Genomic DNA, 24,828 nt, shown 5'->3' on the forward strand with positions numbered 1-24,828 from the left:
GGAGGAAGGAGAGGAGAGGAGCTCCGTGGCCACAGAGCGAGAGCAGGCATTTAATTCATGGGGGCTGAGAGCCCTGCCCCCATCCCCTTGGGGTCCCCACCCGTCCTCCAAGTCCGGCCACGTGGAGGGCTGTCCCAGTCCTCAGTCCCCCTTCCGCTGCACCCTGGTGCCCAGGGCCCCGGGGTAGGGCAGGCCCAGGGCGGGGTAGAAGGCCTCCGGGAGGGCGGGGCCCGGGCCCAGCCTCTGCAGGTGTGGGTACACCAGGCCCAGCTCGGCAGGGCCGTAGCGGATGGTGCCCGGCGCACACAGGCCCCGCATGACCGGGGGCAGGAAGCCGGTGTGCAGGAGGGAAGGCGGGGGGTCCCCAGGAGGCGCCAGGCCCCAGGGCCCCACCAAGTCCTGCTTCAGGGCCCCCGCCCGGATGACGGATGTGAACTCAGGCCTCGTTGGGGCCAGGTGGCCCGACGGCTCCTCGTCCTCACTGTCCTCCAGGTCTTCCGTCTCCCCGGGGGCGGGCTCCACTTTGATGGGTTTGCCCTGGGGCTGGGGGGCCTCGTCCTCCTCGGGAGGGGCAGTCTGCTTTCCTTCCACTGGAGGCTCTGGCTCTGCAAGAGGAAGATTCTGAAGGGCGCCATCCTACGCATCCCCAGCCCTCAGCCTTCCCGTGGACCAGACCCATGGGTCTCCACTGTCTCCCCTTCAGGGACAGTTGGCAAAGTCTGGAGGCATTTTGGGGAGGAGGATGCGCCTGGATCCTAAGGGGTGGATGTCAGGGATGCTGCTAAACACCGTACAGTGGGGCGGGCTGGCCCCCACCACAAAGTGTGACCAGGCCCCAGAGGTCAGAGGTCTAGACCCAGGCTGTCCAACGGGACTTCCTGTGAGGACAAACGTGTTCCATATTTGCACTGGCTATCTATGGCTACTGAGCTCTTCAAATGTGGGGAGGATGACTAAGGAAATGGAATTGAATCTATTTATGATTATTTTGTGCCACACCACGTGGCCTGTGGGGTCTTAGTTCACCAAGCGAGTATTAAACCTAGTTCGTGGCAGTGAGAGCCCAGAGTCCTAACCCGTGGACATCCAGGGAACTCCTGGAATTTGAACTGTACTTTTACTGTAAATAGCCTCCACACTCCACACAGGTCCCAGAGGCCGCTCAGAGCCTCCCAGGGGCTAGGCTGGAAGGTGGGGCTCACCTGTGGGCTCTGGCTCCGGGCTGGACGCGTCCTCACGGGCCACACTGGCCGGAAGCTGGAAGGCATCCAGAGGTGTCTGCTCCCCCTCAGCTTGGCTGGGACAAGACATGAAATTGGGAGCTAGGGGCCCATGCCACCCAGCCTCTGGGGAAGGGAGCCTTCCTCCTGCCCACCAGTCTTGTGAGTGGAGACCTCCCCTCCCCCTCTGAGTGCAGGCACCTCCCCCCACTGCAGTGACTGGGGACACTTAGGCCTCATCATTGGACCCCGGACTTCAGTTGGCTTCTAGACCAGCTTGGCCCTGTCTCCTGAGGCCAAACCTCTGCAGGCCATGGATGCCTGGATGTCACCCTAAGTGTCTCCTTGAGCACCACATGCTCATCTGACCTCAGCATCTTCCTTCCAAACCTGCTGCTCCTCCCAGAGACCCAGGCCCCACAAAGCCAGAGATGGCCCGGTGGTCGCCCCCCACCCCCCGACTCCTCCACCCATGCTGCCTGGCAACTCCCGAGGCTCCCAGCCCGTCTTGTCCCACAGACAGACCTCCTCTTCGTGGCAGCCAGAGGGTCCTTGCGCAAAGCCGATTTGACTGTGACTGCCTCCGGCTCTAAACCCTCTCGTGGCTCCCCAGTGCCCCACCACCATCCTCAGCTTCGTTCCTGGGGACTCTACTCCAGCCCAGAGTGCTTGCTCCCTTTGGTTCCTCAGCTGGGTCAGCTGGGCCTCTGAGCCTTGTCTGTGCTCAGCCTGGAATGTCCTCCCCACCTCTAGTTTCTTTCCATCAGTTGCTCTGGCCCTCTTGTAATTGCCTGCCATGGCCCTCCAGTACCCCAGAGTCCACCTAGGCCTGAGGCTACTTGGCATCTGTGTTTCTCCCTAGAAGAGACCATCATTTCCCCTCTGTCTCCTGCAAGCAAGGTCTTTTTCCTTAGGCCTTCACTGTCACTGGACTCCATTCCCCTTTATGTATTTACCGCCTCACCCCCCTAGACTTGTCTAGCAGCCCTCCCTGAGAGCTCCCACCCAAAGGTGGGAAGAGCTGGCAGATTCTTCTGGAAGGAGTTCTGAGCTCCTCATGGGAAGGAGGGGGGCGGACAACCCTCACCTGAGCACATAGCTGACCCAGAGCACATGGCGCTCTCCAGGGCTCTTCCCACTCACAGCCACAGTGGCCACGGACTGCAGCCACACGAAGCCCCCGGCACGCTGCAGCCAACGGTAGTAACCGGTCATCACCTGGCCCTTGTCCAGCACTGGGCCCAGCCCAGGGACCAGGAGAGACCGGAAGGGATGGGGTGGGGTGGGATGGAGAGAGAGAGAGAGAGAGAGAGAGAGACAGGTGGACAGGGAGACAGGGAGACAGGGGCCGAGAGGGGGCGGGTGATAGGGAAACAGGAGGAAGGGTGAGATGGTGGGGAGAAGAGAAAAGCAGGGCACAGAGAAGACAGAGAGAACCCAAGTCAGAAAGACCGAGAGGGAACCTGGCAGCGAGGCCCCTGGAGTTTGAAGGCTGGGTCAGAGAGACCCCAGTCCCCGTAAATCCCATCCCCCGCCCAATTCCTGAGACTTTGCTCAGGGATGCCTCCCTTGCTGCTCGTCCTGTGATGAGCTGGCAGCAGGAGAGACCATAGTCAGCCTCAAAGAAGGACTTCCAGGGAGCAGGGTGGTGGGGTGCTCAGGTCTAGGGTGAGGGGTTCTCACGGTCCAGGTGGCTTTGGCGGATCCTGGTTGCATCCTGTCCATGGACAAACTGGTAGCAGCTGCGGCCCACCAGCTCCGAGGGCCCCAGGTCCATGTGGTCGCTGACCCTGAGAGCAGGGGCCAGCGGAGAGGGGGGGAGAAGGGGTCCGCGACCATGGCAGGGGGAGAAGGGGGCGGGGTTGGTTCCGGAGTCACTCGGCGCCCAAACCCTGGCTCTGGAGTGCTCCGGGCTTCAGTCTTTCCCCCTTAAAACGGGCGGGAAAATATTTAAGATAATAGTGTCCCCTTCTAGGGCGGCTATGGGCATTCGAGCAGATGGCATTCCTGGGTGTGGGGTGGCCCCGGGCACTCAGAAGGCCCCTGAATTGTGGAGACGATTTCGCTATTTATTGACAATTCCGCCCCCCCCCGCCCCCCATTGCCTGGTGCGGGAAACAAAGTGGATAAGAGATGAGAGACCAGTGAGGCAGAAAGAAATAGGATCAAGAACAGCTGAACTCTGCAGAGGGGAGCGGCGAAGGGAGGACCTGGCCTCTAGGGAACAGAACGCGGCCCCGCCTTCAACCCACAAGCCCCGCCCCAAGGCCCCCGCTTCGTCCCCGTAGGCCCCGCCTCTTCCCCGTAGGCCCGCCCCGTCCCCGCACGCCCCGCCTTCACTCCTCGTCGAGGCCGCCCTCAGCCGCTTTCTCGCCTCCCGAGTCTCCCCAGGGCCGCAGCCTCTTGACTCCTGGCCTCTCTGACTCCCCGCCCGCCTCCCTCTCCCGTGCGCCCCCATCGGCCCACCTCTGACCCCAACCCCGGTACCTGCTCTCACAAGCAAGGATGGTGAGACCCAGGCTGAGTCGGAAGACGATCATGTGTCCGTGCAGCGGCAGCTCCGCCAGCGGAGCCGGCGGCAACGTGTGGCCGAGGGCCACGAGGCCCAGGGCGCGGGCCCGAAGGCGGCCGGTCACGTGGATGACCTGCGTCGGAGGCGGGGTCAAGGCGGGGCCCTTGGGGCCACAGGGCCTGGCTCTGACCGTCGTCCCCAGGTCCTGAGGCCCCCGGGAAATAGCTGGCAGGAACACAGGGCGGGGGAGGGGACGCGGGGGACAGACGCTGGGCGCGGAGAGCTCACACCCACCTTGTATCCCGAGGCCTTGACATGCAGACCCCTCTTGGTGAGGGTGGATTTCATGCGGATGAAGAAGGAGCGCTCCTGGACCCGGGAGGACCGGGACACCTCGGTGGGGCTGGCCTCTGGGGCAGAGCGTAATGGAAGGTTATGGGGTCCTGAAGCGTACACTCACAGGCCACCCCCGCCCTCTGCAGACAGAGGGTCATGACCACAATCACTCTGGCACACCTGATGGTTCTACAAGCCCGCTGACACCGTATACTAAGCTCCCCTCCTTCTCACCGGCAGCCAGCCCCCTTTCTAAAGCTCAGATCTGACCCTATACCTCTGCTCTGAACCTGCCATGGCTCCCTAGTACCCTTGGGAGAAAGCCCAGCTCCTCACCATGGCCTGAGACTGGCAAGCACTGCCTTCCAGTGACATCATCTCCAGCCACAACCTCCAGGTCCCAGTTCAGACATCTCTGCCTCCAGGAAGTCCTCCCTGACCCCCAGGCTGGGTCAGCTGCCCCTCTGGGGTCTCTCCTACCCCAGCCCTGCCCACTCTGGGTCATCACTGCCTGGGGACCGTTCAGTCTCCTCCACTGGCCTGTGAGCCTCTGGAGGGTGGGACTGGGGCTCTAGCCACCGCTGTGTCACCAGCCCTACCCAACACAGGGCTGAACACAGCGTGGGGGCTCCGGCTATCAGAACACATAAGCCTCACAAATACAGATTATTCTATAAACCCCGTGAAACAGTCTTATAAATAGGCTCACACCCAGATAACCCTGTCTGGGCCTCAAACTGAGGTGTAAATATAATCACGCTTGCCAACAATCCTACACGTGTCACAGACATCTCCCAAGCTTGCAAACACTGCTGATAGCTCACGCGATTTTCCTATAAAGCAAGTCCCATATAAGAAAAGCTTATTTATGAGAAAGACAACCTCAGTTCCCCAATATCTCAGAGCTAAAAGGAACTTGCAGGGTAGTCTCCAACACTGTCCCTCCCCAACACGGAGTGGAATTTTCCACTGGAGAGAAGGGTTAGAAGCACAGACCCTGCAGTCAGACAAACCTGGGCCAGAGTCCAGCTCAACCACTTACAGCTGTTTGACCCGGGACACTTAACTCAACCTTTCTGTGCGAAGTCCCAGGTTCCTTCTCTGAAACATGGAGATCGTCACAGTTTCTGCTTCATGAGTTTGTGGTTGGGATTTAATAAAATTATGTACTTAAGGGCAGGGCACGTGTAAATGCCCAATAAGCACGCCTGGTAAATAATAATAACCCACAGAAACCCACCTCCAGGAGGGGGTCTTTCTAAAGCTCCAATCTTGGGTATTCAGGCATTCTTAGGGAGCTTAGGCAATTTTAGGGAGCCATGTCTCACTGTCTCAATTTAGACTCTGACTCATTTTACAAAAACTTGCTTTGCACAACTCTTAACAAGAGTGTTTTTGTTTAAAGAAGACATATTTGGAGACATTGGACCCAGTGTCCCTCAGGCCTCTTTTTTTGGGGGGGGAGGGCCTGGGAATTACCGATTTCAGGCGTATCCGCAAGCGAAGAGGAAGATGAGGAGGAGGAGGAAGAGGAGGGGATGGAAGGCGGGGTGGGGGGCCCGGGGGTCGGGGCCCGCAGCCCCAGTTGCTCCAGCACCTCAGAGTGGTCCCCTGGATGGATGTAGTCGAAGACACTGCTGCCCGTCAGCTCCACCTGCGGGCGAAGGAGTGGGGGTGCAGGGGACCGGTGAGGGCAGCGCCGTTGCTCGCCCATCTTACAAGCAGATGTGTTTCATACCAGTCTTGTGTTTTCATTAGAAAAATAAAAATTACTTAAACTTTTTAAAAAGGAGAATATAAACTTAGGCTCTTCCTGTGCCCTCTCACTTCAAACCCAGAGATTATTAAGGATTTTCTGCCCCTACCTCCGGTATGAAGAAGCTTGGAGGAGGGGACTTCCCCGGTTGTCCAGTAGCTAAGACTGTGCTCCCAAGACAGGGGACCCAGGTTCGTTCCCTGGTCAGGAAACTAGATCCCATGTACCACAACTAAGACCCAGTGCAACCAAATAAATTAAAATCAAATAAAACAAAAGAAGCTGGGGGGGAGGGGTTGGAACATGGGTGTCATATAGCCTCTGTTTACCCAGTTCTTGCTTACTCACTCTCACCCCCATACAGCAAACAACTGCGCCCTGAAATGACTCACAGGATGTCCCAGCACGAATGGAAATCAGGACACAAGCCGTGGAATGGCTTTCAAACTCTTTAAAGTATTAGAACCTTTTAATTAGATTTTTATACTCAGTTCAACCCTCAAATTTCTTGCAGCCATCCCCTCATCTCCACACGGTCCCAGAGCCGGCAGCCATCTTCTCCCCTGTGTTCCTGCCCCAGAGTCCTCACTGGTTTTCTTTCCTTCAGTCCTCACACACATACCCCTCCATGGTACTCCTTGGACCATGGCCCTCCTCTGCTCGGAAACCTCCCATGCTCCCACTGCCCCTGGGTTTGGGGGTCACATGCTTCCCTCTATTCTCATTAAACCACCCCCCCCACACACACACACAAGCTTCCAGCCTTCCCTCCACTCATCCTTCCCTTCCTCTTGTCCATATTCCCGCTTCGAGGTCTTCCTCTTCCATGAACCTCCCTCCAACAACTCACCCAAGAGCTGCTCACAAAAGCCAAAAACCAATGCACTGAATTTTCTAAATTGGCCATTTGTCAAAATCGCTGTAAAAACGCTAAAAGTTGGCGGCAATTTGCATTGATTGGATCAGCAAGACCTAAGATGCCGCAAGGAGCCAGGACTCCAGGGATGGGGGCTTTGGGCTTCTCTTTGCCCTGGTTTCCCTCTCAGACACCAACTTCAGGAGCAGAAACAGTGGGCTGAAATCAAGGCAAAATGCAAACCAGTCAACTAAAATGCCCCCCAAAATCCTCCAAGCTGGCAAAACCCGAGTCCTCCCAATACGAATGGCTGGAATCCTTTCCAAGTGTTAAGAATAGGCCTTCCCTCGTGGCTTAGTGGTAAAGAATCCGCCTGCCAATGCCAGAGGTTCGGGTTCGATCCCCGGTCCAGGAAGATCCCACACGCCGCAAAGCAGCTAAGCCTGTGCGCCACAACCTGTGCTATTCACCACAGGTTCACCACAACTACTGAGCCCAGGTTCTACCGCCTGAGGATCACAACTACTCAGCTCCACACGCCCTAGACCCTCTGCTCCACAACGAGGGGAGCCCCGGCAGCGCGACTAGGGAGTAAGCCCCGCTCTCCACAACTAGGGGAAAGCCAGACGTGAAGACCCAGCACGGCCAAAAAGAAATAAATAAGTACAATTATTTGTTAAAAGTGCTAAGAAGAAACACTTTTTGGTAAATATCAGTACATTTGGTGACCACTCACAGGCAAACTTACCTTTCTGCTGATTTGCTTTCTTCAAATCGACCTATTACTTTAAAAACCCTCCTCTGCGTTTGGTGTCATGTTGGGTCCCAAGGAACACACTTTGGGACCCAAAGAGCCCATCCATTTTTTTTTTTTTCAATGTTGGTTTGGTGAGGCCAGGAGAGAGGAGGGCGGGCAACGGAGACGGCAGCTGAGCTGGGCCAGGCAGCCTGCTGCGGGCCCCTTACCTGTGAGAGGCCCAGATAAATGGAGACGGTCTCTGAGATGTAGAGAAACTTCCCGTCCTGGTTCAAGGCAAACACGAAGCCGTCCAGGGACTAGAGTGGGGAGAGAGGGTGGGGGGTATGGGAGGAGGAGGACACGGCATCTGTAAGAGGTTCTGAAATCTGGATCTCTGCTTATGATGGGTTAATCTGGGGTAAAGAACTTCAGTGGCCCTGGGGAGGAGGAGGAAGAAAGGGGAGGCCCAGCAGCCTGCCTCCCAGTTCTGGGGCTCCCCCCAGGCTGAGGCTGGAGAGTGCCTTTCTCCCATGTCAGCCACCAGGTGGCAGCAAGGAGCAGCAGACGGGGAACAGGCCTCACCTGCAGGATGTGTCCGCCCAGGTGCTGCTCAAAGACTTCGGAGACCAGCGCCACGGGACCCCTGCGGCCTGGGGCTGGGGGCAGAGTGAGGGGTAAGGCCAGAGCCTGCTGGTTTGACCCCTGACCTCTGGGAAGACCCCCAGGGAAGCAGGCTACATATCACCCTCTCTTGTCCCCAGTTTTGAGGCACTGGGGGGCCTTGTCAGGGAGAGACCCAGGGTGTGAGGAGGGGCAGACAGACACACAGAGACAGACAGACACCAGGATATAGAGAAAGGGATTCATTCATTCATTCGCCCATTCAGTCCTCCAGCAAACGCCCTGGGCATCTGGCCTTCACTGGGCAGTCCTAGAGACAGAGTGGGTGATGACCAGGACACCCACCTCTGCCCTCACAGGGTACCCAAGTCAGGGCAGATATAAACGAGCCAGAAACTGACAAATACAGAACTATCATTTGTGGCCATTGCTAGGGAAAATCGAACAGGTGGCATGAAATAAAGAAAAATGGGGTAGGGCCTGTTGAAGGAGGGGCCTCTGGGCTCAGACCTGAAGGATGAGAAAGAGGCAGAAAGGAGCCAGAAAAAAAGAAAGAGACAGAGGGATAGGGACATAGAGAGACACTGAGAGACAAAGATACAAATAGATGGACAGAGATACAAAGGAATAGAGAAAGAGATAAAGACATTACAACTCAACAAGAAAAGGATGAGGAGTCCAGTTAAAAAAATGGGCCAAATCAGGAAACTCAAACAGGGGCTCTGTATCAACCTAGAGGGGTGGGATGGGAAGGGAGATGGGAGGGAGGTTCAAAAGGGAGGGGATATATGTACAACTATGGCTGATTCATGTTGAGGTTTGACAGAAAACAACAAAATTCTGTAAAGCAATTATCCTTTAATAAAAATAATAAATTTTAAAAAATGGGCCAAAGAGGAATTCCCTGATAGTCCAGTGGTTTGGACTCAGCGCTTTCACTGCTGAGGGCCCGGGTTTGATGTCTGGTCAGGGAACTAAGATCCTGCAAGCTGCACAGCACAGCCAAAAACAAAATCAAAATCGGGCAAAGGATTTGAACAGACAGTCATCCAAAGAAGATACACAAACATAAGTACATGAAAAGATGTTCAACATTATTAGTCATTAGCAAAATGCAAATGAAAACCACAATGAGAGATTATTTCACACCCACTAGGATGGCTAGAATTTAAAAAAAGAAAAAGAAAAGAAGTGTTGGCGAGGATGTGGAGAAATCAGAAGCCCTGTGTGTTGCTGGTGGGAATGGGAAATGATACAGCCAGTCTGGAAAAATAGTTTGGCGATTCCTCAATAAGTTAAATATAGAATTACTATTTGTTGTCTAGATGCTCAGTCGTGTCAGTCTTTAGAGACCCTGGACTGTAGCCCACCAGGCTCCTCTGTCCATGGGATTTCCCAGGAAAGAGTACTGGAGTGGGTTGCCCTTTCCTTCCCCAAAGAATGACCATATAACCCAGCGATTCCACTCCTAGGTATATATCCCAAAGAACAGAAAACAGGTGCTTTAACAAATACTTGGATGTGAATGTTCATAGCAGCATTATTCCTAATAGTGAAAATGTGGAAACAATGCAAATGTCTACTAACTGCTGAATGAATAAGTAAAACGTGCTAAATTCATACAGTGGAATGTCATTCGGCCATAAAAGCAAATGGAGTACAGATTCACGCTGTGACATAAAGGAACTTTGAGAACCTTTATGTTAAGTGAAAGCAACCGAACACATGAGGCTACATAGTGTAGGATTCCATTTATATGAAACACCCAGAACAGGCAAATCCAGGGACAAGAGGCAGATTAGTGGTCGCCAAGGAGGGGCAGGAGAAGCTGGGAGAGACTGTGAACCACACAGGGCTTTTGGAGGGTAATGAACATGAACCAGATAGACGCGCTGGCTGCACACTGTAAAATGGTGAATGTCATGTTACATACACTTTAGCCCAATAAAATTTTTAAAAAGAGAGATAGAGCGATATATAGACACAGAAATTGAGACAGAGATAGACAAAGACAGAGAGACATGATGATAGAAGGACAGGGACTTCCCCCGAGGTCCGGTGGATAAGACTTCCCATGTTCAATGCAGACAGCATGGGTTCGATCCTTGGTTGGGGAGCTAGGATCCTGCAGGCCACCACCAGCACAGAACATTTAAAAAAAAAATAAAGAGATGGAGGGATGGAGGGAAAGAAATGCACGAAGAGAGATACAGGGAGAGTGGCAGGAAGATACAGATAGTGAAGGAGATAGACACACAGGCCGTCCATCCCCTCCACAGTCAAGAGCAGAGGGCTCCAGACATCCAGGCTGGGCGTTGCAGAGAATGACTCCCCAAGCGGTCTGTGCTCAGACTGGGGGGTCAGTGACCTCCAGGGTCCCCAAGCACCCGGCTCCTGCCGGCCTGAGGTCTCGTGTCAGTCACTGTCCCTCCCTGGCTGTGTGCCCTGGGGCCTGTGCCTCACTTCTCTGTGCCTCAGTTTCTTCCTCTGTCAAATGCGTTTGCTAAGAGGACTGGCTGATCCGTTAGGGGATGTTGAGCATTCATCCCGCCTAGGGAACAGAGAGGGCCTACCAGGGGTGGGCACGCAGCAGGTGCTCCCGAAACAGAACCTGGGATCAGTATTAATAGCCTGATTACTATTGTGATTTCCAGACCATCAAAACACCAGGCGGCGGAACGCCGCCCCCCTCCCCCCCCAAACAGAACGCAGCCCCCAAGCGCCACCCCAGCTTGGCCACGCCTCCTCCCTCCAGGAGCAACCCCCAATATCCTCACGGCTGTTCACACCCTTCTTCCACCCCCCCCCAACCTGGAGTTCCAGGGACAATAACTGAAGGGGGGGTGGTGGTGGTGATGGGGACCCCTCCCCCGAGATGCAGCAGGAACCAGCCGGGTGACAGGCGGGAACAATGCCGGCTGCTAATTGTCGCAATTTTCCCCTGTCATTTTTGCTAATTCCTTCATTTTCCCTCTCACAGGATCAGCCCAGGTCAGACTGAACGGCTGCAATTAACAGCGTTAATGGGCACGTCGGGATGGGGGTGCGTGTAGCGGGGAGGGCTCAGTCACTCGCTCTTCCCCTATCCTGTCCCCTGGGTCTCTCCCCATCCCTGACTGAGGGGTCTTTGAGGGGTCTTAGGACTCCGAGCCCTTCCCTGCCCCAAGTCCACCGACTTCCCGCTTCCTCCTTCTTCCCCCGTCTCTCCCACAAATATCTCAACAACTGTCCCTCCCAGATTTGCTCCTTATTCACGTCCAAACCCCAGCCATCATTCAATCTTTCAACAAACATTTGCTGCGTTTCCTATCAAGTCAGCCTCCCCTGGAATAAAACTGCCCCAGTTGTCATCTTCCCTCCAAACCAGAGGGGGCGCTGAGGGGCCAAGGGGAGAAGCTAAAGCCTCACCCCGGGGTCCCGCCCCCACCGCCCACCCTCCGCCGTCCTGGGGGCTCTGCTGTCCCAGACTGGTGGGGATGAAGGGCTGGGACTTCAGGAACCTGTGGAAGTCTGGGAGAGGGAGACCCCCTGCCTTCATCAGAGTGCCTTGCTCCCTGGAAGCAAGCCTGAGGCCTGGAGCCCGGGGAATTCTGCCTGTACTTTCCTCAGCTGCATCTGTGAAATGGGTCTAGGGCTGGAGCTGGGTGGGCTCATGCATGCAGATGGTAGAGCCAGGTGCTGCTGCTGCTCATTCCGCCGTGTCCCACTCTTCTCGACCTCATGGACTGTAGTCCACCAGGCTCCTCTGTCCAAAAATACTGCAGTCTGTTGCCATTTGCTTCTTCATGGGATCTTCCCAATCCAGGGATCGAACCCGCTGTCTCCTGTGTCTCCTGCATTGGCAGGCAGATTCTTTAGCGGCGAGCCACTGCGGAAGCCCATACAGTAGGTGAGTCTGTGTTATTCTTCTAGGCATTTCTATGGATAAATTCCACTGCAGGCACCTTCTGGAGGTTACCTTGCTGTCCACCTAGACCCTCTCTTTCCTCACACCCACACCCCTGTTTAGTAAGTCCCGACGCTGGACTGTCACTGCATCTCTGGGATCCCACCACCTCTCATCCCACCACCCCTACCTGGCCTAGCTGCCTCATGTCCAGCCTGGATCACCTTGCCTGCCTGCCCACTGGGCTCCCTGCTTCTTCCCTCACGTCCATCACCTCTGTGGCTCCCATCTCACTCGGAGTAGCAGCCAAAGTCTTCACCATGGCCCCAGAGGCCCTGCAGGAGCTGGCCCCTGACCCGCTGACCACTCCCCCTCCACTTACTCCTCTCTCCCTCTCTGGAGCCCCTGACCTCACTGCTGTGGCCGGTACCCACCAAACTGATTGCCGCCTGCCTCAGGGCCTTTGCACTTGCTGTTCTGTCTGTCTGAAACCCTCTTCTTCCAGCTTTCCTGAGAGCTTGCTCCCTCACCTCCTCCCAGTCTCAGCTCAAAGGTCACTTAGAGGGGTCACACCTGACATGTGAATTGAGATGTCCCCCCACCACCTAGCTCTAACAGTGCTGTCACCGAGTTGTATCTGACTGTTTGTGACACCATGGACTGTAGCCTACCAGTTTCCTCTGTCCTTGGGATTCCCCAGACAAGAACACTGGAGTGGGTTGCCATTTTCTCCTGCAGGGGATCTTCCCAACCCAGGGATTGAACCCACATCATCTCTTGTGTTTCCTGTATCGGCAGGTGGATTTTTCACCACTGCGCCACCTGGGAAGCCTCCCTGCCCACCCCCCAGTTCCATAGTTGCCCAGCAAATATTTAGTGATCCCTCACTGTGTGCAGGCACTATTCTAGGCTCAGCAAATAAGGTGCTGTAGGGGAGAAACACAATAAACAAGAGAAGGGACTTCCCTGGTGGCCCAGTAACTAAGATTCCAAGCTCCTGGTGCAGGGGGCCTGGGTTGGATTCCTGGTTAGGGAACTAGATTCCACATGCTGCAACTAAGGAAAAAAAAAAAAAGACCCTGCATGCTGCAACTAAAACCTGGCCCAGTCAAATAAATTAATGAATTTTTTAAAATTAAATAAACAAGAGAAATAAGAAATATATATCAGATGGCAATAAGTACTATGGAAAGAAATAAAGCAAGAAAGGGAGACAGGACGTGCCGGGAGCAGGGGGTTGTTATTTTTTATTTGGCTTCACTGGGTCTTAGTTGTGGCATATGAACTTTTTGTTGCAGCATGTGGGATCTAGTTCCCTGACCAGGGATTGAACCCGGGCTGCCTATAATGGAAGCGCAGAGTCAGCCACTGGACCACTAAGGAAGTCCCTTTTATTTTTAATAGTGCGGTTGGGGAAAGCCTGACTGAAAAGCCCACGTTCTAGGGGAAGGAGGGGGTTCCTGGTAGAAGCATAGCAGGTGCAAAGGCCCTGGGGTGGGAACAGGCTTTTCTGAACAGCAAGGTGGCCCACGTGGGGCAAGGGCTTGAAGTCATTAGAGAGGTAGAAAGGGGACATTAAGGAGATAGAGGGCAGGGGACCAGGTTTGTGGCCAACTTCCCAGGGCAGGAGCTTTGTCCTGTTCCCTGCGGTGTCCCCAGTCCCTAGAACACTGCCTGGCACAGCTGAATCAGTGACAATGAATGAATGATAGGAGATCAAAGCTGTCTTCTCTTTAGACTCAGAGCCCCTGGGCTAGACTTCAACATTCGTGATCCCATTTTACAGATGGTAGCGTGAGGCCAGAGAGAGGCCAAGCCCAGCAACCCAGAACCCATCCCTGGAGACCCACACATATGCCAAGTATAGTGATAGAGAAGGTGGGCATCAGAGCCAGACCACTTGAGTTTGAATCTCATCTGGGTCCCTTGTTGGCTGTGTGACCTTGGGCAAAGAGCATCACCTCTCTGGGTCTCAGTTTTCCAGTTCTGTAAAATAGGGATCAAAACACTGCCTCCCTCTGATGATTTCTGAGAAGATTAAGCAAGTGAATTTGGATCCACTGTTCAACCCAGTGTCTGCTGTGTATATTATTACTAGTATTTTTGAGGAGAACGGGGGAGACCTCCCTCCTTTAGACAGCCTACATTGTGCTTTTCTCTGACGGCAACTAAGTCACTGGCCTCAGTTTCCCCATCTGAACTGCTGAAGCAGGTTCTTGGCCTCTTGCTGAAGACCCCAGGAGAACAGATGCCCCCATTTCTTAATTTTGGGGGGAGTCCACGCAGTTCCTGCCCGGCACACTGCCCTGCCCCGCCTTCCCACCTAAAGGCAAGGGGGTTGCTGAGGTCGGTGGTCTGCCCCCTCGAATGACCCATCCTGGCAAGCGGGGAGGGGGGAGTCCGGACGCCGGCGGGGCTGTCCCCCCCTCCCTTTCTCTCCCCGGGGCTTGGGACAATAGACAAGATGTTTATCCCCCGCCGGCGCACATGTTGTTCGCGGTAATGACAGTAATCAGCGGCGCTAATGCCGCATTCTCTCCGCGCCAGTCAATTCGCCTAATTACCGCCTGGGAAGCCGGATTATTTAAATTTAAATGGTGATTTATTGCGAACTTAATCAATGCTATTTTCTCTCCCCCCTCCCCCCGAGACCAGGGCAGGAGGGGAATTGGAGCCCCTCCAACCCCATCCTAAGGACAATCCATCTTGGGGTGGGGGGGTGCCTCAGTTGCTTAGGGTGTCCTGTCCCTGTTACCTGAGACCTCTGAAGAACTCGATTCGCACACTTCTAGTAATGAGAGTAAAGCAATAAAACATAAAATAGAAGTAATAACAATAACGTAACACTTCTGTGTAATGAAGTCTGAATAATAATGAAAGTAGATATCTAAAAAAAAAGAAAGTAGATATCTATCTATATATAATATCTGTATTTTACATGTTCTATATTTTAACATATTATCGATTGCATTTTGTTATCATGTCTTGGCGAGTAGCATGGCAGCCTGTCCAGGGCAGGGACTTTTTTTTTTTTAGGGCAGGGACTTTTATCCAGTTTGTTTCCGGCTGGGTCCAGAGGGCTCAGAACAGTTGCAGGCACACAGGAGATGCTCAATAAACCTGCAGGTACCCACTGATAAAGGCTTCCCTGGTGGCTCACTGGTTAAAAAAAAAAAAAAAAAAAATCCGCCTGCCAATGCAGGAGACATGGTTCAATCTCTGGGTCGGGAATATCCCCTGGAGAAGGAAATGGCAACCCACTCCACTATTCTTGCCTGGAGAATTCTATGGACAGAGGGAGCCTGGTGGGCTACAGTTCATGGGGTCGCAAAGAGTCAGACTGAGCGACTGAGGGACTAAGCAACAACCACTGATAACAGTAACTGCTACACAATGGCTGTGTCCTCTGAACCAGGTGTGTTTAGAGTCTTTATTACCTGGTAGACCTTTTTCTCCTCTCAGCCTTGGGGAGGGGAGGGGCTTCATCATGATTTCCATTTCACAAATGAGGCACAGAGAGGTGAGGCAACTGCCCCGGGGGTCACAATGCTGGGGAATAGCCAAGCGGGGACACGGACCTCTGTCTTACTGAAGCTCGCCATCTTACCTGCCATGTTATCCCGTCCCCCTCCCGTATCCCAGACTGGGAATTCAGACGCCAGAGTCCTTGTGTTCCCTCTGGGGGTCCCTCCGGTCTGAGTGTGGGGTGTTTCTTGCTCATTAGCAGATGGGAGGCCCAGGCTGGGTCCTCTCTGTCCCGCTCATGGAGCTGCGGGTCTCCTTTGTGAGAATCGTGAATCATTTCCTCTAATAAAAATAATAGCCCTTTCTAGCGGCATGACCCCTGGTACGGCCAGGCCAGAATTCATTAAACCGACACTACCTGGCCAGAGGGATTGGGGGCAGGAGGAGAAGGGGACGACAGAGGATGAGACGGTTGGATGGCATCACCGACTCAATGGACATGAGTTTGAGTAAACTCCGGGAGTTGGTGATGGACAGGGAGGCCTGGAGTGCTGCGATTCATGGGTTCGCAAAGAGTCGGACACGACTGAGCGACTGAACTGAACTAACCTGGTGAGCCCATTTTACAGATGAATGAACTGAGGCGTGGACAGCAGAAGCTGTCTGATAGGAACACACAAAAGGTCTGACTCCAAATTTTGTACTCCCATCCTTTCGAGTGGAGGAGCCTGGCCACAGCTAGAGCGCAGCTCAGACCCAGGGTCCCCTGCCCTGGGGGAGCGCGACAGGACCCCGCCCCCGCACATGCGCACTCACCTAGGCCCGCCGGCGGCCCCGAAGACCTCAGCCCCCAGGGCGGCGCCCCGAGGGCAGCAAAGCGGCGCAGGCGGAGGTAGGTGACGCTGAGACGCACGATGGACGCCTTGTCCAGCTGGCTGGAGATGGCTCCGGGCAAAGGCAGTAGCTTGGCCAGCTCGAAGAACTCCAGGTTCTCCTTTCCGCGCCGCGAGCGCGCAGCGTTACGGGACTTTTCCTTGCGCTGCGCCTGCAGGCTGGGCGGGCGGCGCGGAGGGAGCGTCAGCGGGGCCCAGGGACTCCGGGATCAGGAGCGGAGGAGGGGAGCTCCGCCTCCTGGGGCCTCGGGAACGGGGGGAACGGGACGTTGGAAGTGGGTTCAACACTCTGGAGGTCGGGACAGAGCCTGAGAGTGACTTCTCCGCCCAGCTGTGGGGCAGGACTTGGGGGTGTAAATGCTCGGGGGAAGGAGGAAGGAGAGGGGAGAGGTAAGAATGTTGAGTAGGAGTCCCGAAAAAGGGGGCTAGGAACCGAACGCCCAGTGTGCGGTGAGTTGCAGAACCTCGGTAGAGCAACTCCGGGTGAGAAAGTCTAGCCCGAGGGGGCGGGGCGGAAGGTGAGTGTGAATTCTTCCCGGACCCCGCCTTGGGGGCGGGGCCACAGTCCGAGGGGCGGGGCGAAGGTGAATGTGAATCCTCGTCGGATCCCGCCTTGGGGCGGGGCCACGGCCCGAGGGGCGGGGCTTTGCTCACCAGGGTCCAGGCGGGGCCTTGACCACGAACCCCGGCAGAAAGTCCCAAGGGACGCTGCCGCCTCGACCTCCCCCGCCACCGCTGGGGTAGGGGGCCGCCATCTCCGCGGGGACCCGTTCAGGCGGGCTCAGAGTGGCCTGCGGGACTCGAGAGCCGCGTCTCCTGCAGCAGGAAGGAGCGGGAGGCAGCGCTCAGCGCCCGAGAGGGCGCGTGGGACACCTGGTAGGCAAACCAAGGTCCGCGGGGTGGGGCGCAGGGTCCCGGCGAGGAGCTGCCGCGGGAGGCGGCCTCAGTTTCCCCTTCCCAGAGGTCAGGCTACACAGCCCGCAGCTCTCACCGTGCCGGGCTCCGGGCGAAGCTCACTCAGGGTGAGGACGTGCCCCGCCGCCGCCTCCCCCGCGCCGCCCGCCAGCGCGCCCGCCTCACGCCCGCGCCGGGCCGGCTCCCGCATACCAATAGGCGCACGCGGCGCGCATACGGATCCGACCGGCCCGCGCGCTGCGTGCCAAGCATGCCCAAGCCGGGCGAGGGGCGGGCGCCTCGCCGGGGCCCAGGCAAGACCGGCTCCAGCCCCCAGAGCCCTCTAATCCGGGGACCTGCTCCCACCACAAGCCCATCCCAGGAGTCTGGTTTTCGCATCTGTGGTGCTCCTATTTCCCGGGCTCGGTTAAAGAGATAGGGGCGGAGGGGACAGAAACTAGAGACCCCACCCGATGCTCTCCCCACGGACCACCCCTCACCCCTTGGGGGTGATGCCACGTGTCTGGGCCGCCAAATCTCCGCAACCACAACTTCCTCCCTGAAGACCCCCGATGCAGCGGCCAGCTCCTCAACCCGAGGTAGCCCTCAGGATGGATCCAGAATTCTGAGCCCAGGTGTCCTGGTATTCAGATTCCCCAGAACCGGAAACATGTTCAATTAGGTCTTCATTCCTCCAGGGCTAGGCATTCAGGGTCCAGCCCCGCTCCCCACATCCACGCCGCCCCCAAGCCTCCCCAGCCAGGTCCCCCGATGCCCTAGACCTTGTCGTTCAGATCCCCCAGCCCCCTATTTCTCTAGGACCCAACCTCCGTGCGCCCCTACCCTCAGCCCCGGGAGACAGGCATTCCGATGCCCTAGCCCCCAGGACACAGGAGTCCCGGTCCCCTTCACCTCCAGGACTCAGGAGTTCCCTGTCCTCTCATACCTGCCCCCTGGCGTCCCCTACCTGCAAGACCCACCGCCTCGTTACCCGGCCGCGAGGGCAGGCTCCGGGCGCGGCGTGGGGCCGGCCGGGCGGCGCAGAGGAGAGGCCCCATAGACCCCGGGGCGGGTCGGGCTCGGCGGGGCGCGCGGGCTGTGGCGCTAGGCTCTCCGCGCCCGCTGAGGCCTCGCAGACTTGGATGCGTGGAGACAGCGCCAGCGGGCGGGGGCGGGGCCTGCTGGAGCCCCGCCCACGGAGTCTCCGCCCTTCGGTCCTGCCCCGCGTCAGCCACTCGGATCTTTTCCGTGGTTGTTGTTCAGTCGCTCCGTCGTATCCGACTGTTTGCGACCCCATGGACCGCAGCACGCCAGGCCTCCCTGTCCTTCACCATCTCCCGGAGTTTGCTCAAACTCATGTCCATTGAGTCGATGATGCCATCCAACCATCTGGACTGTCTTCCCCTTCTGCCTTCAATCTTTCCCAGCATCAGGGTCTTTTCCAATGAGTCGACTCTTCGAATCAGGGGGCCAAAGTATTGGAGCTTCAGCCTCAGCCTCAGTCCCTCCAATGAATATTCAGGTAGAGGGTTCCAAGCAAGGGAGTCCTGGGCTGCTCAGATATCTGAGCCCTCTTAGCCCACCAGAAGCAGAACCTCGAAGTCAGCTTCCCCACCCCGAAAGGGGAACATGGGAGTCCAGGCTCTATCTCTATATACCCCACTGGAAGGAACTATCACCCTGTTTTCCCCAAGAGTACTCAGCACGACATCTAGCAGCCTCCCTGGGACAAGGAGGGCATCCTGCACCGGAGTCTCCTGTAGGAGTGGAGACCCAGACGTCAATGTCCCCTCCAGGGACTCAAATCCAGGTGTTGGAGGCCCTTTTCCAGGAGAGAACTTAAGAATGTCAGCGAGGCCATCCGGACAAGAAGGGGACCTTGTGCTCAACAACCGCCCCACCCCACCCCTGCCTTATAAGACCAGGATTTGACATCTGGACCTCCTAGGGACTGGGACACAGGGGTCCGAGGAACTTCAGAGACCAGGACCCTGGGTTCTTAGTTCCACTACTGCTCCCACGGGAACCCCAACATCAGAGCTTCTCGTTAGACCATACATGGGAACTAACGGATTATAAGCGCCTCCCTCAGAGAACTGGAGACCCAGGTGACCGAGCCAGCTCTTATCCACTCTGGTAGAAGATACAAAACCTCTCCCTCCCAAGCCACTTCAGCAGCCTGGCATGTGGGTTTCCAGGCATTTAAGTGCTCGAAGGGGCTTCCCAGGTGACTCAGTGGTAAAGAACCCACCTGCCAATGCAGGAGACTTGAAAGACTTGGGTTCGATCCCAGGGTCAGGAAGATCCTCTGGAGGAGGGCATGACAACCCACTCCAATATTCTTGCCTGGAGGATCCCATGGACAGAGGAGCCTGGCAGGCTACAGTCCATGCAGTCGAGAAGAGTGGGACACAGCTGAACATGTGAGCATGAAGTGCTCCTAGGAGACCACAATGCAACTAATGAAGGTGGGCCAGGAGTCTTAGGAGAGGTGCCTGGGTAGGGCTGGCAGAGAGCTAGGGTCTTCCTGAGGTTGGACAGAGGAACCAAGGCACACACCTCTGCACCCTCATGTGCACGGGCTGATAGGAACACTTTTTTTTAAAAAATTATTTTTAATATTCATTTAAAGAAGGCTGAGGACCGAAGAGTTGATGCTTTTGAACTGTGCTGTTAGAGAAGCCTCTTGAGAATCCTTTGGACTGCAAGGGGATCAAACCAGTCAATCCTAAAGGAGATCAACCCTGAATATTCATTGCAAGAACCGATGCTGAAGCTCCAATACTTTGGCCACCTGATGCAAAGAGCCGACTTATTGGAAAAGACCCTGATGCTGGGAAAGATTGAAAGCAGGAGAAGGGGATGATAGAGAATAAGATGGTTGGATGGCATCATCAGCTCAAGGGACATCAATCTGGACAGACTCTGGGAGATGGTGAAGGACAGGGAAGCCTGGCATGCTGCAGTCCTTGGGGTTGCAAAGAGTCAGACACGACTGAGTGACTGGATAACAACTGAACAACAATACGAAATTTATTTATTTAATGTATTTTTGTCTGTGCTGGGTCTTCACTGTTGCACGCAGGCTTTCTCTAGCTGTGCTGGGCGGGGGCTACTCTCTCTCTAGTTGCGGTGCACGGGCTTCTTGCGGTGGGTGGCTTCCCTTGTTGTGGAGCACAGCCTCAGTAGTTGTGGGGCACAGGCTTAGTTGCTCCAAGATATGTGGGAGGCGCTTTAATCCCGTAGTTCTCATTTATGGGCTAATGGGAAACTCTGATGTCGAGGTTCCTGTGGGAGCAGTGGTGGGGCTAAGACTCCAGGATCCTGATCACTGAAGTTCCTTGGATACCTGTATCCCAGTCCTTGGAAGGTCTGGATGTTCAATCAGGATAACCACACTGAACAATTTGGGAGTTAATCTTTTATGTGTGATGTGGGCCCTGGCTCCTGAGACCATCTCAGGGAGTCTATGAGGTCAAATTTTCATATCAAGACTTTTTCTGCCTTTCCACTTCCTTCTCCCATGAGTGTCCAGTGGTGGGGGAGGTTTTCAGAGGCTCCCTGGCCTGTGATATCACAGCAGACCACGAGTATCCAGCTGTCTTCTGTGAGGCTGAACTTTAAGGAGCTTTGCAAATGTGTAAAATAATGACATTCTTTTCACTAAAATTTTTCTTAAAATAGGTTATTTATGTTAGCCTGTAATGCATTTATTATTGCTATTTAAAAATGCCTTTTGAATCCTTTTCAAGAATTTCCAGTTTTATTCTGATATGACTTATGAAACAGAAATAAAAGCTCTTTGGTCTTCCCTAAGAATGTAAAGAGACCAAAAAGTCTGAAAACTGCTGAGTTAAGCCACTTAAAGCTGAGAATGCGTTACTGAGTCGCTTCAGTCCTTTCCGACTCTTTGCGATGCTCTGGACTGTAGCCTACCAGGTTCCTCTGTCCATGGGATCCTCCAGGCAAGAATACTGGACTGGGTTGCCATGCCCTCCTCCAGAGGATCTTCCCAACCCAGGGACTGAACCCTCATCTCTCATGTCTCCTCTATTGGCAGGCTGGTTCTTTACCACTAGCATCACCTGGGAAGCCCCAAAACTGAGAATAGAGCCAGGTATTAAATCTGCTAGATATGACATGCCCATCCAAAGACACATTCACCCTCATGTGCCCTTGACTCCACTCACAAAGTGACTGATAAACACAAACACCATTTGGGGTCTCAGCTTTCCCATCTGTGAAATGGGTGGGCTGTTCTGTGATGTCTATGCCCTTCGGCAGCTCTGGTCACAGATCTGGGAAGACACAGGATCACTTCTGGGGCAGAGTATGCATCAGGTGGGACCCTGGGGGAAGACAGCTGGGACCCTCTAACTGGGAACCGAGACAGCTTTCATAAAAGACTTTTTTTGAAGCAGTCAGGGGTCAGAGGCTTTTCTGTGAATCTCCCAGGGTTTATTTTATTGCATTTAAAAAATATTTATATTTATTTATTTGACTGAATGTAGTCCTAATTGCTGCAAGCAGGATCTTCATGGCCATGTGTGGGTGTGGAGTGCAGGCATGTGGGATCTTAGTTCCCTGACCAGGGATCAAACCTGTATCCCCTGCATTGCAAGGCGAATTCTTAACCACTGTGCCACCAGGAAAGTCCCTGAAAAGACTCTTGACAAAGGTTTGGGGAAAATCTAGGACAGCTGTGCCACCCCCAGGACAGGTGACGCAGTGAGCCGTTACCACCTGAGGCCTGTTAGAGAATCTAGAGACAGTGGCAGTTGAGCCCCTCTTGGTCTCATCCCTGACATGTCCTGCCCTAGCTTCTCAGCCTCTCAGCCACATTCAGCTCTCCTCGGCCTTCCTCAACTTTGGCGATGTTTCTCACCAAAACATGGAGACCTCGTCCAGGGTGGAAGAGATGGGAAAGAATAGTGTGTCCTTGAGAGGTGGTGAGGTCCCTGTAACCAGGGGAAATCAAGGAGAGGGGGGAGGGCCCGTGCGCCTAGAGCCCGTGCTCCTCAACAAGAGAACCCATTGCAGTGAGAAACCCACGCACCACAATGAAGAGTAGCCCCGTTCACCACAATTAGAGAAAGTTCGCATGCAGCAACGAAGATCCAGTGCAGCCAAAAAACTAATAAATAAATCAATCTTAAACAACAACAAAAAAGGAGAGGCACAAGGATTTTGGTAGGCTGTAAGAGCACGGGTGTGTGCATGTTTGTGTGTGTGTGTTTGGAAGGTTCCAGTGACTTCTCCTTAAACAATCTCACTCTTCTCTACTAAGACAGCAGAGTTTTAGGAAGGGGACTCAATGGGCTCGTTGTAATTCTTACGCGACTTGTGTGACCTTGGGCAGTTTCCTTCACCTCTCTGTCTCACTCTCCTCATCTGTAAGATGGGGATAGTATAACAAGACTCCCCAGATAAATGAACTGCTCCCCCACATCCACAGGCGTCCCCCATTTCACCTTTGTGAAAGAAATAAGTACTAGAGGGAATACAGAAAGAACCCATTTTTTAAAATTCCGAACACAGGCACAATAAACAATCTGTTACTTAGGGATGTGAGCCTGGGTGATGCAAGAATGATGAATCATAGATAATAAATCAAGAGAATGGTTAACCTGAGATTTAGAAGAGAGGTCGAGTCTGGGGTTGGAGGAGGAAGATGCTGTGGGCCCCAGGGGCAGGGGCCAAGGGGTATCAGCAGAAGTCTTATTGTGGCTGGTGGGTACCCAGGTGACCACTTAATTATTGTTGTATAAACTTGGCAGATTGCTTTGTGTAGTCTTTTGTTTATATGATCTAGTTCATAATAAAAAATGATAGGAAATGGGGAAGGGAGGTGTTACGGGTTGAATTGTGCTCCCCAATCCCCCCCCACCCCCCCCCACCCCCCGACAAAGGCAAATGACTCTGGAGTAGTAAAGATATTGTAAACAATGTTAAAAGAGTAGTACCAGGATGGACAAAAAGTTAAGAGACAATGGATTGACATACATCATAAATAAAGAGCTCCTACCAATCAATAAGAAAAAGGCAGATGACCCAATACAGAGAACTCAATGGGGAAAATGGTCAAGATGCACAAAGGCAAATCACAACAGAAATGTGTCTGACACATAAACATATGGGAAAGTGCTCAACTGTAATGATAATCAAGAAATTGAAATAAAAAAAGGCAACAGGCTGTCCTTTGCATGTCGACAGACTTGAAAAAACAAAATAGTGGTAGTGGGGCTTCCCTGATCATCCAATGGTTAGGACTCAGCCCTTCAAATGTAGGGGCCTGGTTCAGTCCCTGGTAAGGGTACTATGATCCCGCACACCCTATACCACACAGCCAGAATATTAAAAAGCAAAACAAAACAAAACTACTGTAGGTCTCCAGATTTAGTGGAAATGTGAGGAAATGGGTCCTTTTATAACAAATGGCAACTTAGTAAAGGGAGATTTAGTTTGCATCTTATAGGTTTAAGAATTCTTTTATTTAATTTTAAACCATATTTGCATTCAATGAGAATATTATATAAATAAACATGATGCAATTCTTCAATCCTAAACATTTTATGAATACCCACTGTGTGCCAGGGGCTGGGAGACATCAGTGAACAAAGCAGACAACGTCCTTATGTGTGCACGGGGGGTAAGCAAGTAAACAAGTACATAAAAAAGATGATTTCTGCTCATACTGAGAGCTGTGAAAAAATAAAAGGGAGTGAGGCAAGAGAAATAAAACTACCGGAGAGTGGTTATGGTGGCAGGAAGCCCTCTCAAGGGAAGTGACATTTGCTGGGAAACCTGAAGTATGAGATGAATCTACAGGAAAAGTGCTCCGGGCAGGAGGAAAGGCAAATGCAAAGGCCCTGAAGTGGGATGGAGGAACTAGGGAGGAAAAAAAAGCCTGAGGGTGTCTGGCAGGGGGTGGGCGGGGCCAGCTGCAGTGGGTGGGGCCTTGCGGGGAGGAGCTTGGCTTCCAAGGGGCTTAGAGGGTGTTAAGGTTGGGGACGGAGGCCTGGCGTGCTGCGATTCTTGGGGTCGCAGAGTCGGACACGACTGAGCGACTGAACTGAACTGAACTGAAGGTTGGGGAGGGGCCTGATCTGATTCGTATATTTTTGTTCTTGGCCGCACCACAGGGCATGCTGGATATTAGTACCCCCTCCTCCCCCTCCCGCCCCCCCCCCCCCAACCCAGGAATCGAAACCACGCTCCCTGCAGTGGAAGCGTTGGGGAGTCTCAACCACTGGACCACCAAAGAAAGTTGAAAGTGAAAGTGTTAGCCAGTCAGTCGTGTCCGACTCTTTGTGAGCCCACGGACTGAAGCCCGCCAGGCTCCTCTGTCCATGGGATTCTCCAGGCAGGGATACTGGAGTGGGTTGCCATTTCTGTCTCCAGGGGATCTTCCCGACCCAGGGATCAAACCCAGGTCTCCTGCATTGCAGAGAGATTCTTTACCATCTGAGCCACCAGGGAAGTCCCTCTAATTCCTATTCCTGAAATTTGGACTGCTGGGTGGAGAAGGAATTGTAAGGTGTGAAAGCAGAAGCCTGGAGCCCAGTTGAGGAGGCGACTGGAAAAGTCAGAGATGAGGTGATGGTGGTCCAGCCAGGAGGCAGATGGGGTGGGGAGAAGTGGTGGGATTCT

At 54.2% G+C, this 24,828-nt stretch overlaps 1 protein-coding gene across 3 annotated transcripts; it reads right to left on the reverse strand.

Annotated features, from left to right (window-relative positions):
- Positions 1-22: 22 nt before the first annotated feature.
- Positions 23-18,353, reverse strand: NPAS1 (neuronal PAS domain protein 1). 3 transcript variants are annotated; one of them, XM_070450662.1, is made up of 12 exons: positions 18,170-18,353; positions 16,939-17,100; positions 16,208-16,443; positions 8,002-8,075; positions 7,647-7,736; positions 5,548-5,722; positions 4,027-4,142; positions 3,708-3,865; positions 2,904-3,010; positions 2,308-2,455; positions 1,203-1,297; positions 23-605 (listed from the first exon to the last, which is right to left on the reverse strand). In XM_070450662.1, exons 2-12 carry the CDS (start codon positions 17,037-17,039, stop codon positions 142-144), a joined length of 1,764 nt encoding a protein of 587 aa, XP_070306763.1. In that variant the 5' UTR covers positions 17,040-17,100; positions 18,170-18,353; the 3' UTR covers positions 23-141. The 3 variants fall into 3 exon arrangements, with proteins under 3 accessions (XP_070306763.1, XP_020753667.2, XP_070306764.1); XM_020898008.2 differs by having other exon boundaries at positions 18,146-18,353; XM_070450663.1 differs by lacking the exon at positions 18,170-18,353 and adding an exon at positions 17,679-17,770.
- Positions 18,354-24,828: the final 6,475 nt, after the last annotated feature.

This window comes from Odocoileus virginianus, chromosome 20, assembly GCF_023699985.2.
Source record: "Odocoileus virginianus isolate 20LAN1187 ecotype Illinois chromosome 20, Ovbor_1.2, whole genome shotgun sequence".
Taxonomy (NCBI): domain Eukaryota; kingdom Metazoa; phylum Chordata; class Mammalia; order Artiodactyla; family Cervidae; genus Odocoileus; species Odocoileus virginianus.